Source organism: Vitis riparia, chromosome 6, assembly GCF_004353265.1.
Source record: "Vitis riparia cultivar Riparia Gloire de Montpellier isolate 1030 chromosome 6, EGFV_Vit.rip_1.0, whole genome shotgun sequence".
NCBI classification, from domain to species: domain Eukaryota; kingdom Viridiplantae; phylum Streptophyta; class Magnoliopsida; order Vitales; family Vitaceae; genus Vitis; species Vitis riparia.
In genome coordinates this window covers 15,881,956-15,898,575 of record NC_048436.1, presented here as the reverse complement: position 1 = coordinate 15,898,575, position 16,620 = coordinate 15,881,956, and the positions used below count along the sequence as shown (strand labels likewise).

General features: G+C 35.6%; 2 protein-coding genes across 3 annotated transcripts; both read right to left on the bottom strand.

Annotated features, from left to right (window-relative positions):
• Nucleotides 1–933: 933 nt before the first annotated feature.
• LOC117917038 (transcription factor MYB64-like) lies at nt 934–3,168 on the bottom strand. The gene is made up of 3 exons (XM_034833266.1): nt 2,732–3,168; nt 2,487–2,613; nt 934–1,752 (listed from the first exon to the last, which is right to left on the bottom strand). Exons 1-3 carry the CDS (start codon nt 3,166–3,168, stop codon nt 934–936), a joined length of 1,383 nt encoding a protein of 460 aa, XP_034689157.1.
• Nucleotides 3,169–9,050: 5,882 nt separating this feature from the next.
• LOC117916309 lies at nt 9,051–12,141 on the bottom strand. Of its 2 annotated transcripts, none has more exons than XM_034832265.1 (3): nt 12,033–12,141; nt 10,008–11,751; nt 9,051–9,803 (listed from the first exon to the last, which is right to left on the bottom strand). In XM_034832265.1, exons 2-3 carry the CDS (start codon nt 11,531–11,533, stop codon nt 9,554–9,556), a joined length of 1,776 nt encoding a protein of 591 aa, XP_034688156.1. In that variant the 5' UTR covers nt 11,534–11,751; nt 12,033–12,141; the 3' UTR covers nt 9,051–9,553. The 2 variants fall into 2 exon arrangements, with proteins under 2 accessions (XP_034688156.1, XP_034688157.1); XM_034832266.1 differs by lacking the exon at nt 12,033–12,141 and adding an exon at nt 11,873–12,020.
• Nucleotides 12,142–16,620: the final 4,479 nt, after the last annotated feature.

Sequence of the window (16,620 nt, the reverse complement as noted above, 5' to 3'; positions counted from 1 at the left end):
ATGGGACTTGAAAGAGCTTGTTAGGGCTATTTTGGATTTACAATGTGGCAGTGTGTAAAAAATTGAAAATAGGATGAAATTAAGGATTAAAGTTAATATAAAAAATGAATTTAAGGATATACCATTGCTAAGTTTCATTCTAGGAATTTTTTTCAATTATTTATAGGGTTACAACTTGGGCGGGTTAGTAAGATTAATGACTAACTCAAGTCCAATATGAATTAAGAAATAACTAATCCAAGTTTAACACAATCCGATCTCTAATTTGAGGTATTCAATTTAAGCCCAATCCAATATCATTTTTATAAATTTGGGTTAGATTTGAGTTAATCGTATTAAATTTTGGTTGATCAGGTTACACTTGGTTTGGTCAAATTGATTAGATTGTATGATTCAAAATCCATATACAGTGATTTTTATTTTATATATATATAATATATAATATATAATATAATTATAATTTGATATTTTAAAAAATAATCTAAAAAGAAAATTAATATTGTCATGTATGATAACAAACATAATAAATAAATATGATAAAAATATTAAAAAGGGTTCAAGTTAGGTTTGGTTGTTTGAACCTTCATCCGAGTCCAACTCAACTTAAGCTTGAATTGAGAAAACTTAGTTCAACCTCAACCCAAATAATAAAAATATTTGCTCAAGTCCAAACATCAGGTTGGGTCAGGCCAACCCGTCTATGTTGCACCCCTAGTTATTAGACTTAATTAAGGATTTGTTTCTAATTTTTTTGGTTAGTGTAGAGTTAAACAAGTTTATTTAGACATGAGAGGGCAAACTCCATTTATTTACAGTTGGAACTCGCGATTGAAGCACAAACAAAGGAAAAAAAAAGTTATTGTTGGAAGAACAGCATCTCTTCCAACAGTTTCTACGTCAAATACATATTCAACAAACATCAGGCCACAAGCATTACAAATTCGTGTGAGTGCCCTGGTTGCAGAATCGAGAGCAAGAGAGCATCTCTATCAGATCCATCTCTCTCTTTCCACTTGAAGAAGAAGGTGGATCTGTGAGAAACTCTACGTTCATGGGGTTAATATTATAGCTGTAGTAATGATCAATGGAAGCTGATGATGGAGTTGAAGTTCCATTCAGCAGATTGGATATGTAAATATCTGAGTGAAGATGGGTCGACGAAGCCTTTCCTTGAATGGAAGTAGACCCACATTCAGCTGAGCCACTGGCTTGGAACAAATCAAAAGAGTCCAAAGCCATGTCATCTTGTTCTTCTATCGGTTCTTCTACTCCCTTGGAGCTAATGTTTTCGGAGGTGCCCGCAAATGGTGGATTACCGCAGTCACTTGAAAATAGGTTTTGCATGAATAGTAACTCTTCATCGCATGTCTGAGTCATGAGGGATGGAGAATCATGGACGGTTGATTCGGAAAAATCTTGGAGGAAAGCTTTGTAATGGGTGGTGGGTGGATCCTCTGAGATGGTGGAGGATGTGGGTGTGGCGGTGGCGTTTTGGGTGGTGGTGGTGGTGGTCCATTTATCGTCTAGTTTCTTGCTTTTGATATAAACTTGGAGGAGAGTAGATTGAGGTTTTTGATCATCCTTGTTGCTCTTTTTTCTCGAGTCTTGCCTTCTCTTTGTGGCATTAAAATGGTTCTTGATGGTGTTCTCGGTTCTACCAGTGATACGTTTGGCAATTTCAGCCCATTTGTTGCCCACCTTCTTGTGCCACTCAATCAATATTCTTTCCTCTTCTTCATCCCATTCGTCTTTCTGAAAGTTTGAGTCACAAAGAAAATGTTCACCATGTAAGTGATTTCATATTAAAATAACCAAAAAGGCAAAAAACTGATGGAGATTTAATGTCATATAAAGATTAAAGGTACAACTTTTTCATAACTATCATTGAAAAGTTTCCATGATCACATGAAAGTGAAGGCCGAACTGAAATGGAATATAAGCTATGTGAGAACTAATGGGTGTAAACAGGCACTCAAACCCTAAGGTCTGCATGTCAAGGTGCTTATATGTAGAAAGAAAGCACTTTTTGGAATTGAGTTTGAATTACCCAAAGAAAAAAAAATTGAAAATAGAATCAATATGAACACACAGATCACATAGAGAAGACGGAGAAAGAATGTAGAACAAGCCCTAAGCGAGTTCATTTTCTCCTTGAAGAGGAAAAAAAAACTAGCTTGAGATGATGACCAAACAATTCTCCTGATCATTAGATTCTTCAAAGTCCAATATAGAATTGTAAAAGAATATGAAATAGAAGACAACCCAGATATGACAATCTAGGGTTTTTCCTGTTAAACTACTAAGAAACGATCATACACAAAAGATCTAAAAATCTAGGTTCAAATCTAACATCTTAGATACTCATTCTAGAATCCCTAGAAATCCCATACTCATCTTTCATAAAAAAAAAAAAAGTAGTAGTGATCAAAACATAAAATCAATGAAGTGATAATGGCCAACAAAATGATGAAAGAGGAGATGAAAACCCTGATATCAGGACGCAGATGGTTGTGCCATCTCTCTCGGCACTGTTTTCCTGCCCTCCCGCCCAGCTTCTTAGCTATTTGAGCCCATTTCTTCTCGCCAAACTCGTTCACCAACCTCAACAATTGCCTTCATATCAAAGAAAGAAAAATGAGGTCTAGATCACTTCAGTGCTGTGAACTCGAAACGAAGTAAGAGCGTGAAACAAAGAACATTTCACCGAGAAAATGAAGAATTTTCATATCACCTATCCTCTTCTGCACTCCATTGCCCTTTGATCAGAGTTGCAGAAGAGCCACCTTTCGCTCTCTTACCGCTCGCTCTTGAACTTCTCTTCGCCACCTTCTCTTCTCCGCTCTGAACCACTTCTGAACTCTTCTTCTCCTTCAAATTCAGACCATCCTCTTCCAGAAACTGCCATGAACCCCCACTTCCAATGCTACCAATTGCACCACTTGCTGAGTAAAAATCATGAAACCCGTTACTTGAAACCACGTCTCCACTGTTCCTTTCGGAGTTCTGAGTCTGCCTCTGTGAGAAATGGCTCTGACCCACCAAGAACCTGTCTATGGCCGTTAATGGCGGACTTGGACGGTAAACAGGATGGTGGCTTTGGAAATTTCCGCACCCAAAGCCACCTCCCAAGCCCCCAAAACCACCAAACCCACCACCACCACCCGCCATGAAAAAAAAAAGAAAAAAAAAGCTTGAAAGAGATTAAAACAAGGAGGGAATTGATCAAGGAGAACTAAATTTGAGGCGGTTTTGAGATTTTTCTCTACTTGTGAGAAACCCCCATAACCAGCTTTGCACCATATATAATTATATATAGTCCTCACCCTTTGACATGTCCACATGGCATTCCAGCCGCTGATCTTGGCCACCGTGTGACCCCATCCAACGGCTGAGAATCTGAAGAGGCTGTAACTCCTGGGCTTCCTCGCAGACGAGCTGAAAGAGAGGTGGAGGGATTGGTGGCAAGACATTTAAACCCCACTATTAAATAATAAATAATTACAATTGTAATTATTTTTATTAAATTACAAAACCCAAATTTCTTTTCCTTTTTTTTTTTAATATTTAAAACAAGTACTATCAATTTTAGCTGTAAGCTTGTATATATGAGAGGACGAAAACATACCTTATGGATTCCAATTCTCTGTGTGAATGGGGGTAGTTTTGGAATTTTGTGCAGACTTAATATTTGGATTCTCCCATTTATTGACAATATGGTGTGCCAAATATCATTTATGTGATTGAATTGTGGCTATTAATGGGAGGAATTTTGGGAGAATTTTAAGCTATCATCTTTATGATTTTGATTACTGTAGGATTAATAATCTCTTACCAAATTTAAATTTAAATGACTATTATGCCCTTCCAATGCATCTCGAAGCCCTTTTTTCTTTTGTGGAAGTGCTATTTAAAGAATTATTATTATTAAAATTTTAATATGACTAGTATTTCTTTTAAATTTTCACTAATTTTTCGTATTTGGTGATCACTTGTCTCATTAATAATTATAAATAAATTATAAGAACACATATTTTTAAAAATATGGAAATGATAAAAATAATAAATAAAATATATATGTTAAAAATAAGGGAAAATAGAAAGAGAGGGACTATTGAATGGAAAATGGGCTTTACTTGAGTTCATTTTGTCCCACCCATAGACCCAAAATTCCGATGCAAATTCTGTGGGGCTGTGGGGTGGGCCGAGCCCAATCAAACTAAATTTCAGGCCTAAGATAAAGTCCGACTTGGACTCTATGCAAGTTGGATCAAAATGGGTTATTTTTCTTATTGGGTTAATTTTATTCACGGTCTTTGAGATTTCGATTAAATACATTTAGTCTCGTTTGAAATTTTATCAAATACCTTCCTTATTCTTTTCATTTTTTATTTTCACCAAACTTCCCTCTCATTTAAAATAAGGAAGTATATGATGAAATTTCAAACTTATGGAGATTAAATGTATTTAGTCCATCTTTGAGAATATGACCAAAATTCACTCTTTCTTATTTATAACTTCTTTTTATTTTTTAATTATTTTTTGGGTTTCCAATTTTGACATTTTTAGGCTCCACAAATCATGAAATTTTGATGAAGAGGAAATGGGAAAAATTTTGGAAGGAACGAATGATTGAAGACAAAATTTTAAAAATAAAATTGAAATATTTCTTTAATTTTATTTCTCTTGTATGAATAGAATGAATAATTTAAAAAATAAATAAATAAGTCTTTAAATAATTTTCATTATTTTAAGCTTTCCCCATTTCCCAATACAAGTTATGCTTTTCATAATATGACTTGATTGGCTTTGTATATTCACTTTTACAATTTAATTTTATTTAAAGAAATTAGTCAAAAAATAATTTTTTTTAAATAACCCACTTTGCACGATCACAATGAAAATATGGAAAAACTCTAGGAAGAGTTATAATTTTACCAAAGTAAATATTAAGTAAAAATACCAGGATTATCAAAAGTAATTAGTGTGAAGTCAAAATTTACAATAATATTATTATTATTATTATTATTTTTAAAAACTTATCATTTTCATTTCAACTTTCTCTCATAACTTAAAAACCAAAAGGAAAAAGCAATTCAAAGTAGTATTTCGTATTAAGCAAATTTTAAAGCCCAAAACTCATTTAGAACTTATTTACTTATAACCAAAGCTTTGAGCTTCTCAGGAAATAAAGGCTAATTTTAATAGAGAAAAACATCTAAGAGGGGGTGAATTGGGGTTTTTTAAAAAAAATCAAATACAATAAATTTAAGCACAAAAATCACAAATGTAAAGAGATAAAATTAGAGAAAGCAAACTCAATTTTTATAGTGGTTCGACACTTCTTTACATTCATTCTTCTCAAGTTTCTAACCGAGTGAGAGTAGTTTCACTATACTTGAAACTTCAACCAAGCTTCTAATTATCTTTACACTTAGATTTCGACTCCAATAAGCTCTTACACTGTTCTCTTCAAGTCTCTACTCACTTGAAGGTTCTAACACTCAAACAAGAAGCTTAAAACTATCAACCTAGCTCAACAAAGTTTAAATACAATTTAAATATTAGGAAAATCACAAGAGTGCACTAAAGAATATGCAAACGGAGATTTAATGCACCAACAAAAAAAATTAGAGTTTTTAAGGCAAGAACAAGTAGGTAAACAAATAAATGTTGGTGTCTCTTCCTCACAAATGAAGTGGAGCTCCCAATTTATAGATTTTTAGCTTCAGGAGCCAAAATGTCAAAAAACAACCTCGACCAGTCGAGCTTGGGGTTGATCGGTTCACTAGCCGTTTGGCATTAAATGTTTGGTAGGTGATTGTTAAATCTCGACTGGAAATACATATTCCTCGACCGGGAAAGAAATGCTATTAGAAAAGAGAAAATTTTTGCATCTCTCAACCGAACCTCGACCAAGGAGGGTCAACCAGTCAACTGATGCCTTAACCGGTTGAGCCGATTCATTAGTGCCTCGACTGGTTCACCATTTTTTGCTCGAAAACTTATCTTTTTCTGATCTCTTTGCTTCTAACACTTAGGCAAGGTCTTTAGGTAAATTAATATATCAATTTTGAAACAATTTGTCTAAGGTTCATTTGATAAAACTCGGGTTTAGATGAAAATGTTATTTTAAATGCATAAACCAAGTTTTTAAAGATGTATGAAAAGATATGAAAATCCTAAGTGCACCCGTGCATTCATCTTGCATATATTTCCTACGATTAAGGGTCTTCCAATTGTCTTAATCGTGCATCCATTGGGTTATTTGATAAATTTTCAAATTTATACATGAAAATTCTTTATAATTCAAACCAATTAACAACTTAACCATGATTTGTTATCATCAAAACGCGATTAGAAGAACTCTTTGACTAATAGCTTCTTTAATATAATTTAGTGGATATTTGATAAATTAACTTAATAACTTAAAGTGGTTTAATAACTTAATTTAAGTCATTAACTAAATTAATTATGTTTGGTAAAATAACTTAATGATATTGAGAAAATAAAGGTTAATCTTAAATGAGAAAAACACCCAAGAGGAGGGGGGGGGGGGGGGGGGGGGGGGGGGGGGGGGGGGGGGGGGGGGGGGGGGGGGGGGGGGGGGGGGGGGTGAAGCAACTAAATAGAGATAGAGTTAAAGAAATCAAACTTGGATTTTATAATGGTTCGACACTTCCTTACCTACGTCTACTCTCCTCAAGCTCCTAACCGAGTGAGAGTTCTACTAACTTGAAGCTTCAACCAAGTTTCTAATCTCCTTTACATTTGAATTCCAACTCCAATGAGCTCTTACACAATCTCTTCAAGATTCAACTCACTTTAAGGTTTTAACACTCAATTTTACAAAAATGAATCCCTCAACCTAGCTTAATAATAGCTTAAATACAAATCAAAGTTATGATGAATTACAAAGGTGCGCTAAAGGATATGCAAGTGAAGATTTAATGCACCAAGAAATAAATGAGAGCTTTTAAGGCAAGAACAAGTGGGTATACAAATAAATGCATATGTTCTATATCTCATAAATGAAGTGGAGCTCTTTATTTATAGGTTTCTAACATCAGAAGCCAAGAAAATAAAAAAGTAGTCTCAACCAGTCAATCTGTGGGTCGACAGGTTTACTAGCTGTTGGAACATTTAATGTTTTAGCAGGTTACCGTTGCTTAGACCGGACCTCAATTAGAGGTTGACCGGGAAGAAAGATACCTCGACCAGAAAGGAAAGGCTACTGGAAAAGAGAAGGTGCTTTTTGCACTCCTCGACCAGACAAAGGGAACCGATCGACCCGTACCTTGGCTAGTTGAGCCGGTTGGCCCAATGCCTCGACCAGTTCAACATTTTGGCCCATAAACCTATCTTTTTCTGTTCTTTTCTCTTCTAATACTTAAGCAAAGTCTTTAGGTAAATTAATATGTCAATTTTGAAACATTTTACCTAAAGCACATTTGATAAAACTCGGGTTTTAATGAAATTGTAACTTTAAAGAATAAACTGAGTTTTCCAAAGATGCATGAAATGATATGTAAAACCTAAGTATACTCATGCATTCATCTTACATTTGTTTCCTATAATTAAAGGTCTTCATAACGTCTTGATCTTGTATTCATTAGGTCATTTGATGAATTTCCAAATTAATACATGAGATTCTTTACAATTCAAACCAATTAGTAGCTTAACCACGATTTATCATCATCAAAACCTTATTAGGAGAACCCTTGAGTTAACAGATATGACTTAAAGTCAAAAACAACTTTAAGTAATAAGTAAAAATAATTAATTTATTATTAAATTCATATCTTCATTTTACCTTTTTACCCTCATTTACTTTAATTAACTCCACGATCTCTTTTGCTTTAATTAAGTCCACGATCTCTTTCACTTATGCTATTCCACAACCTTGGCACTCAACCTCCTTTACCTTAATTGTAATTTGTGAAACTAAATATGTTAATTTGATAATTTAAAATAAATCTTAAGTTTATTTTTTCAAACAACCTTAACACAAAGTAAAAATTAAGTATTAAGTTTTAAGTTAACTATTTAAATTGTTAAATAATAAATATTAAGCTTTATCAAACACCCCATTAACCTCATTCCAAAAGCAATTTTAGTTTTGAAAGAAAACTCATTCATCCGTTCTAGGCTATTTCAACATTAATAAATGTGTTCCATATGAAATAAAAAATAAATGTGCATGCATACACCCAAGTAGAAAAACATCCTCCATAATGTATTGTTGGCGTAGGAGGGAGGCATGGGAGGGAGAGTAATGGGGACATGGGAGCAGCTCAATCTCACCATGTCTTCACGTGAGTTGCCGTCATTGTCTGTTTGTCCAAACGCCCATCCCAATGAGCAAGGGCCCATAAATATGCACTCCACAGTCCGCCCCATGTGTTTTTTTACAAAAACTTTCTTCTCAAACTCCAATATTCACTCGATTTCAGGAAAATTCTATATCGCGTCTTTCCTCTTCATGCATGATGTGTATGTGTCAAGAATGTTAGCAGTGCTTCTTGGTACTTGGAGCTTATGTCTTAATAGAAATTATATATTTCACAAAATTTTTAAACATCTATAAATTGCCATGGCTATATGTTGGAGGTCTATCTTCCTCCACAAGACAGCATTGTAAAACATTGAGAGAACAAGCAGTATTGAGCCACTTAATGTGGCAACAACCACCACCATCCTTTGCCTGACCCACCTTGTAACTACCACATCTTGGCTTTCCTGTTTTGGTGGGACTCGTCAAAAGCTTCTCATATTCAAATGGGCACTTATAGAAGGGGTCCAAATTTTTGGTGATTTTACTCCAAACATATGCTTTCCCCAGGGTATATGTTTGCTAATAGTCGCCCCATTAGCCAATGGACTTTTGCCCGTGCATCAACTTTCTAATAATTAGTGTTGTTGAAGAAAGTGGAGTATTGAAGAATGGAGCCTACTCCATCAACTACAAACCCCATTTGCATTATCCCTTTCACATTTATATGCAGTCATAACAGCCCATTAGTTCACACCCTATTTCCAACTCAAAATTTCTGTTTTCAACAAATATTACCCACACTTGATTGGATTATTGAGACCGCTCTTTCTCAACATTTTTTTCTATGATTTTAAAATGACAAATATTCCACAAAAAAAATTAAATTCAAAACCAAAAATGTAATCACAGTTTGGCATGTGGGCAGCAGCATATCAATCTATGCAAAATGCAATACCCAACACCCAAAGCAACAGCTCTCGATTGGCCTATTAGTAGATCTCTAGTAAGCCGCTCACCAAGAATAAAGTAGCCAAACAGATCCCGAATATCTCCGGCTCAGGAATCGGATCTCCTATCGACCATGTGCGTCCTCGCGCGCGCCCCAACACCGGCCCCCGCATTTCCCACATTCTCACATCTCAAAGAAGCCAGTGGAAAAATAAAAAACGAAGTCTCCTTTTTTCTTTTTTCTTTCTTCTTATTTCATAATAAAAATCAACAAACAGGCGAGGGTAGAGGCGGTGTGTCATTTTTAATTCTAATTCGATTTTTTTGGGGGGTTTATGCGTCCTGGGTGTCGTCAGAGGGGCTCAGGGGGAAACACGTGTCATCTCCTCCTGTGCTCCAGAGAAAATGCGCGTAATTGGCTGCATAGTAGGAGTTACTTGGATCGGCGGCGATCGCCTCCAGATACGTCTCCTCCGCCGCCCAAAGGTCCTTCTTCGCCACCCACAGAAAGCTCGCATATTTGTTGTACGCCTCCGCATCCGGCGGCTCCACCGCTATCGCTCGCTTGAAGTACTCCTCCGCTCTGTGAATAAGCAAAGAGAAATTAAGGTCAACAATCAACACCACGTGAGAAGTTCGTGACTGATTCCAGTTCTTTCTTCTTTTTCTATGAACGGGTAACCACACAAGTCGCTATCGGAGATTTGGAAAAAGACTACAAATCTTTTGACTCGTAGAATGGGCACCGACTTAACTCGGCAATGGAGGAGGGTGGCGCGACTTTTACCTGTCATAGTCGTGCGCAACGAGATAGAGGAACTGGGCGTAGTTGGCGAGGAGAAGAGGATTGTTCGGCTCACGGGCAAGGCCCATTTGGTATAGCAGCTCTGTTCTGAAGTGGTCGGCGTAGTCGTCAGCTTCGATCTTCGCCTCCACCGGCGAAACGAATCTCTGCATGGTTTCGTGGTCTAGAGACTCGTCTCGCAATGCAGCTTGCATTTTCGAAGCTTCGTCGACGATTGAGTTCCAGTGAGCTACTTCTTCTTCTCTGGCTACCTCGCCTGTTACTGATTCGGATTCTCTCGTAGTTCCAATGGAGATTTGAGAGACCCCATCGGGAAGGATTGTTTGGTGGAACTCCGACCTGTCGAAACGGCCGTCTCCGTCGGTTCCACTGGCGGTGGGTCGGACCTTGCCGCCGCCGCCGCCATTGTTTCCGATTGAAGTTGTTTTACCGTTTGACGAAGATACCGAGAACTTCTTGATTATGGAGGAATCGAACTTTTGTTGCTTGTCTTGCTGAGAATCGGATACTAAAACCGACTCGATGGTAGCAGCATGAGGACCTGGTGGGGGAGAAGCGGCGATTGCGGTGTTGTTGGCTATTGAGTAGACGGTGAAGTTGGCTAGGAGGATCATGACATAAACCATGAGAGTGGGCGTGTGGGAGAACACTTGTTGAAATAACCACACAAAAGAAGCGTGCATTTCTTGTTGGACACGATCCAGAATGCCCTGTAAATCTTGGTAGAGGGGAACTTCTCTCATCTGTAACGTGAAACTGTGAAGCTCTCGAATGATGAACACCATTGAAGAGAAGGCCTTTTTCACGGAACAGTATGCGGATTCCCCTGCTTCTCTGAATCCCTCTTTCCATTGCTTCTTTCTTTTAATGATTCGAAGCGAAAACGGAAGATCAACACTGTTCGCCTTTCGTTCAATATTCGCCGACACAACCTCATCTCTTCCAGGCCAGTCCGGTGGGTCTAACCGGATTTCTGGCCACGGAGGCTCTACGGGTTCGAGCTTAGAGGACGGAAATAGTCTTTGCTTTACGAAGTTGATCTTGGATGAAATTTCGATGGAACTGTTGAAACAATCTCCACTATTACAGGCGTCCATACTTATAGAATCAGATACCATTTCAGACTCTGCATCCATGGCGTCGTTCGTTGTACTTTCATCTTCGTCGGAGACTTGAAATCTAAGAGCCAATTCTTCAATTCTCTTCGAGAATTCTTCATCGGATAATGAATCTAGACCTGCACTGCAAGCTCTTTTTATTTTGTGAGCTCTCGGTTTTGGAGACTCGAAGGATCGGGACCTGCAGAGGTTAGTGGATGGGATTCCGAAGAAAGCTGATCGGTCCAGTCTGTGCACGTATCGACACACGAGCGCTCCTCCGTCGCAGCGGTTCCGACGTTTGGAAGGGGGAGATGAGATAGCGGAAGCTAGAGTTTGAGAAGAAGAAGGCGAGTGGGAAACAATTGGCTGTGACCACTGCAAACAGGTCGTAGCTACCTTAACTTCCATCTCTGATGGGAAAACTACTCTGAAAACGTCGAGATGCAGTTGAAGAAAAAAAACCCCAAAAGCTTAGCCAAACAGAGTCATTAAAAAAGGGAATCCAAGTCCCTCCCAAAAAGCTTGAGTAAACAAGAATTTTCTTTCCCTCCAAACGGAAATCTCGCAACTTTCTCGAGCGGATCCAGAAAAAAAGAGTTGCTTTATTGCCTTCAATTCACTCCAACCTGCAACCAAATAAATCAAATCAAATTAAGCCAACACATCAATCAATAAACGATTCCCGGAAAATCTGAGAAACCGAATGGACAGAAAAAAAATAAAAAATACACATAAACACTCGTTTACTTCAAATTAAGAAATTCCCCTTCGTCGCATCATCCCACTCCATCATTCACCCAGAAAGTCGGATCAGAAAACTCAATCCAAAACCACACATATGCCACAGATAACAACGAAAACGATATCTAAAACCATAACAACATCTGTAGTTTTCAAGAACACTTACTCAGATTCAATGAATATTCCGATAATTGCCCGGTGAGAACTCCGGCGAAGGCTAAAGCAAAGTACGACCGTAGCTTCACTTTTATCTGAGCGACTGAGAAAGGGTGGCCTCTGAGTCTTATATCCCTTCTCGCAGAAAGGAAAAAAAATCACACCGAATACGTAAAGAGTTGTAGATCTTGAATACATGACTTTATACACTACGAAACCGTATATTATTGTGTATATGGAGGCAGGGCAGTTTCGGTAATCGGTCAAATTGCATCGAAAGGTGGGAACTTGGCTCCGACTCCGAGTCAGCCGCCTACGAAATCGCTCGTGGACGACTCAGATATTTAGGTCCAACGCGGCTTGCCTCACGGAAATCTGATCCCATCTGACCGTTCCCTTTTCGCCACGTATTCACACCGACTACAAGGCCATTAAATGGTTTGTGAAACCGTGATATCACCGACTCTTCTCTTGCTTATGGACACGTGGCCACTTTATAACCCTCTTTCTTGGCGGTGCATTAGCTTTAAGATGCTACCGTACGTTATCAGGTTAAAACTCTCTCCTTTTTTTTTTTAATCCTATTTATTATTATTATTTTATCATGGCCATCACTTCCTTATTTATTAATTATTATTATTATTATCTTTAGGGTAGGGAATATGAAGCAACGTGCGTAATCAATTTTAATTCTTTTATTATAAAAAGTGGTAAATAGTGGTTTTGTTTTTTTCTAGTAAATCAAATTATGGGATATTTTACTGGGAAAAGTTCGTTTAATTTGAGTGAGTCCATTTAAATCAGTAGTTGCCATAGCCCCATAGATTTCCCTGATTGATAGGAAGTTGTTTATACCTGTACGACAATAATACTCTGATCCGCCGCCGCCTAACTTATGGCAAAACTACTAAAGATTATATAAGATTAATTTTTTATATGTACATTTTTTTTTTTGTTAAAATCTCATTGGTTATATTTTTTGAATAATGTGACTTTCTCTTAATTATTCACTCTTCTTGGATTTGAATTTTCATTCGAAAAAGGAACTTCCATATTTTTAATATTTTACTAAAAAAATACAACAAAATCATACGATGATTTTCAATTTTTTATCCACGTTTATAGGTTTTTGTTTTTAGCATTAATTTTACCACGAAGCAAAAACCATTTTCAAAAAATAAAATATTGATATTATAATTTTTATTAAACATTCATGTCTCTCGATAGAGATATCTTATTTTTTAAAATTTTATTAAAAACTAAAATTGAAGTCATCATTACATACGCTGTATTTATATTTATTACGAGATTCAATGTTATGTAGTATTTTTCAAGAACATGACATTTAATTTGTGCTTTTAATAGCATGACAATTAGTTATTTTCTTCAATGATGATATTTAGTTTACATTTTTTTTACTTGAATGTGTATGATAATTTCTTATATTTGTCTCATGTTGTCCCATTTAATTTTTTTAATGAGATTATGATGATAATCATTTTAAATACACGATATAGGATTGAGATCGAAGTAACTCGTTCTAAATCCAAGTCTATTGTCATCTCTAACCCATAAAGTAGGTTTCATTAATTGTACAACATTCATAATTTAATTAATAACTACAAAAATCTGTATTATTAATTAAGAATGTAAAACATATAAAAAAAATTAGTATAAATAAGTGAGACAAAATTATTAAGAAATAATGTTAAAATATAAAATAATAGGAGTTGAGTATAAAATAATATGATTCGTATTACAAATCTGATAGCATGTGATAAAAATGTGTTTTGGTATTATACCATGATCTTAATGAGAAAAGTACTTATGAGTTTTAAAATTGTACATCAACTATACAATGTTTGGGGGGCCTAACCACTTTTATTTTCAACCTCTGAATCGTAGCCCACGCAGGCCTCATATTTCTCCTAATCGACCTCTAATATGATTCATTGTACAAAGTCAAAATTAAAAAATAAAAATAAATAAATAAAAAGTGTTGTGTCGCTGTGTGGTGGGGATTGAATGAGCACGTGCCATATATTTCAAGGCTCTACTAATTAACAATTAATTTTTCTAAGACCCATGCGTCCGTCCATTTCCGTAGATTATTATTTTATAATATATACTTTTAAATTAAATAAGTTAGGGTTTTTGTTGTCAGTTGTCATTTTCTAAAATTGTTATTTTCCTGTTTTTTTATTAATTTTATTCCTAGTCCAGGCATAAAAAATTAAAAATCAATAAAAATATAATTAAATAAGTAAAAATCTAGCTGGAGGTGAGGAACGGACGGTCCAGAACGACCGAAGCTGTAGACTACTGAAGCCAACTTGCTCTAGTTACAATCAGGCGACAGAGAGAGAAAGGTGGCTGGTGAAGATGACAGATGACAACTGACGGCACAGCACTGAAGAAATTACATCGAGGAAGATCAACGGTCACAGTCGTCTTCCTGGATTTTCTCGTGACGGCTCGGATTAATTTGACGCTGTCTTCTTTTCCTTTTTTTTTTCTCTCGAACCGATTGGCTGACTGGAGTCTCGCGTGACTTGATTAGAATGTGAATATCTGATAAATTCGATTATTAATAAAAAATTGAAGGACACGTCTCGATTCCTCGGCTTGTAGCGTACGCGGATAGCGTCCGAGTAGTTTATATACAGGGCTTTCCCAATCTTATTGGCTATTGGCTAATAGGCTCGAGTCTGTCATCGCGGCATTTTAGCTGTGAAGATGATAAAAATATAAGAGGAATATATATCAGACAATTAATACCATGGTATGACTCATAACAGAAAGTAATATTTTTTTATTTTTTATTTTTTGGCTTTAGTTTAATTGAAGTTACAACCATATTTCAAAGAGAATAACATTAATATTATGATAATTTAATTAAACACGAAAATCTTTTTGAAATAAATAAAAAAGAAATTACCGTGTTAAATAATATTATCTTTACTTTTATGTTTATAGGAATAAGGGTTATAAAGGGTTAAATTATTTCACTCCATAATTGTAATATTAGATAATTCATTATAATAGATTTTCTTTCTAATTTTAAAATTCTTCTAATTAGTTGTAATTTCTTATTTTTGTTATAATCCCCTAATTTTATGATTTATTCCTATTTTTGTATTTTTGGTAAATTGTTTCTTGTGTTTTAGGTTTGTGTATATATATTCATTCTTAATTAAGGAAAAAGTCAAGTCATTGTTTCTCAATAATTATCTCTCTAGTTTTAACATGGTATTAGAGCTTAATCTTCTTATCACCATCCAAAACTCCCAAGATCCTTAACATCCCTTCCTTATAATCAATCTCTCCAATACCACCAAATTGTCATCCACCAATTATCTTACATGGAGCTTTCAAATCCAATCTCTTCTTGAAGGTTATGATTTTCATAATTTCATTGATGGCGCTCATACTCCACCACCACCCATCGTCACCGTCAGTGGTGTTGCATCCCCAAATTTGGCATACATAGTCTGGAAGCGTTAGGATCATCTCATCTTTAGTGCTCTCCTTGGTGCTATCTCCGTTTCACTACAACCGCTTATTGCTTGCATCATCACTTCCCTTGATGCATGACAAACCTTAGCCAATATCTATACCAAACCATCTTGTGGTCATATTAAACAATTGAATGAACAATTAATACGGTGTACCAAGGGCTCTCTAACTTATTGGAATTACGCCTTTGCCACTGTTGTATATCTCATCAACCATATGCCCACACCCACACTACATCTCTCATCTCTTTTTGACAAACTCTTTGAGTCTCTACCCAGCTACACTAAACTTTAGGTGTTCGATTGCTTATGTTATCCGTGGTTTCGTCTTTATTCTCAATATAAATTTGACTTTTGTTCCATTCCTTGTGTTTTTCTTGGTTACGCTTCAATACAAAGTGTCTATATTGTCTATCTTGGTCATCATCCAATTTCCTCAACAGATCAACTTGTCGACACTCTTACTAAACCGTTTCCACAAAGCCACTTCTAAGATTGACCTCAGCTCCAACTTGAGGGGGCATATTAGTAAATTAATTACAATAGATTTTCTTTATATTTTTAAATTCTTATAATTAGTTGTAAATTCTTATTTTGGTTGTAATCCCCTAATTTTAGGATTGTTTCCTATTTTTGTGTTTTGGGTATATTGTTTCCTATTTTTGTGTTTTAGGTTTGTGTATATATATTCATTCTTAATTAATGAAAAAGTCAAATCATTGTTTCTCAATAATTCTCTCTCTAATTTCAACATGTAATACTATGTGATATCTTGATCGATGTAGTATGAATGGATATATACATCAATCCTGTATACATTTTCATCTCAAATACTTAAGAAGTGTGATTACAATTCATTTTACTGGAAGCAATCTTAGTAGAAAATATTTGTTGATTACGATCAATCTCGTTTCGAATAAAACTAATTCTAATCATCTTTTTGAAAGTTTGACCTGTGATCAAACTTTTATATTTACATTAATTTAATATGAAAAAATAAGCCATTAAACTATTTTTTATATTTGAGTTTTGAAATATAATGTTTATTATGAATTATTTTTGAATTCTTGAAATTATGCCAGA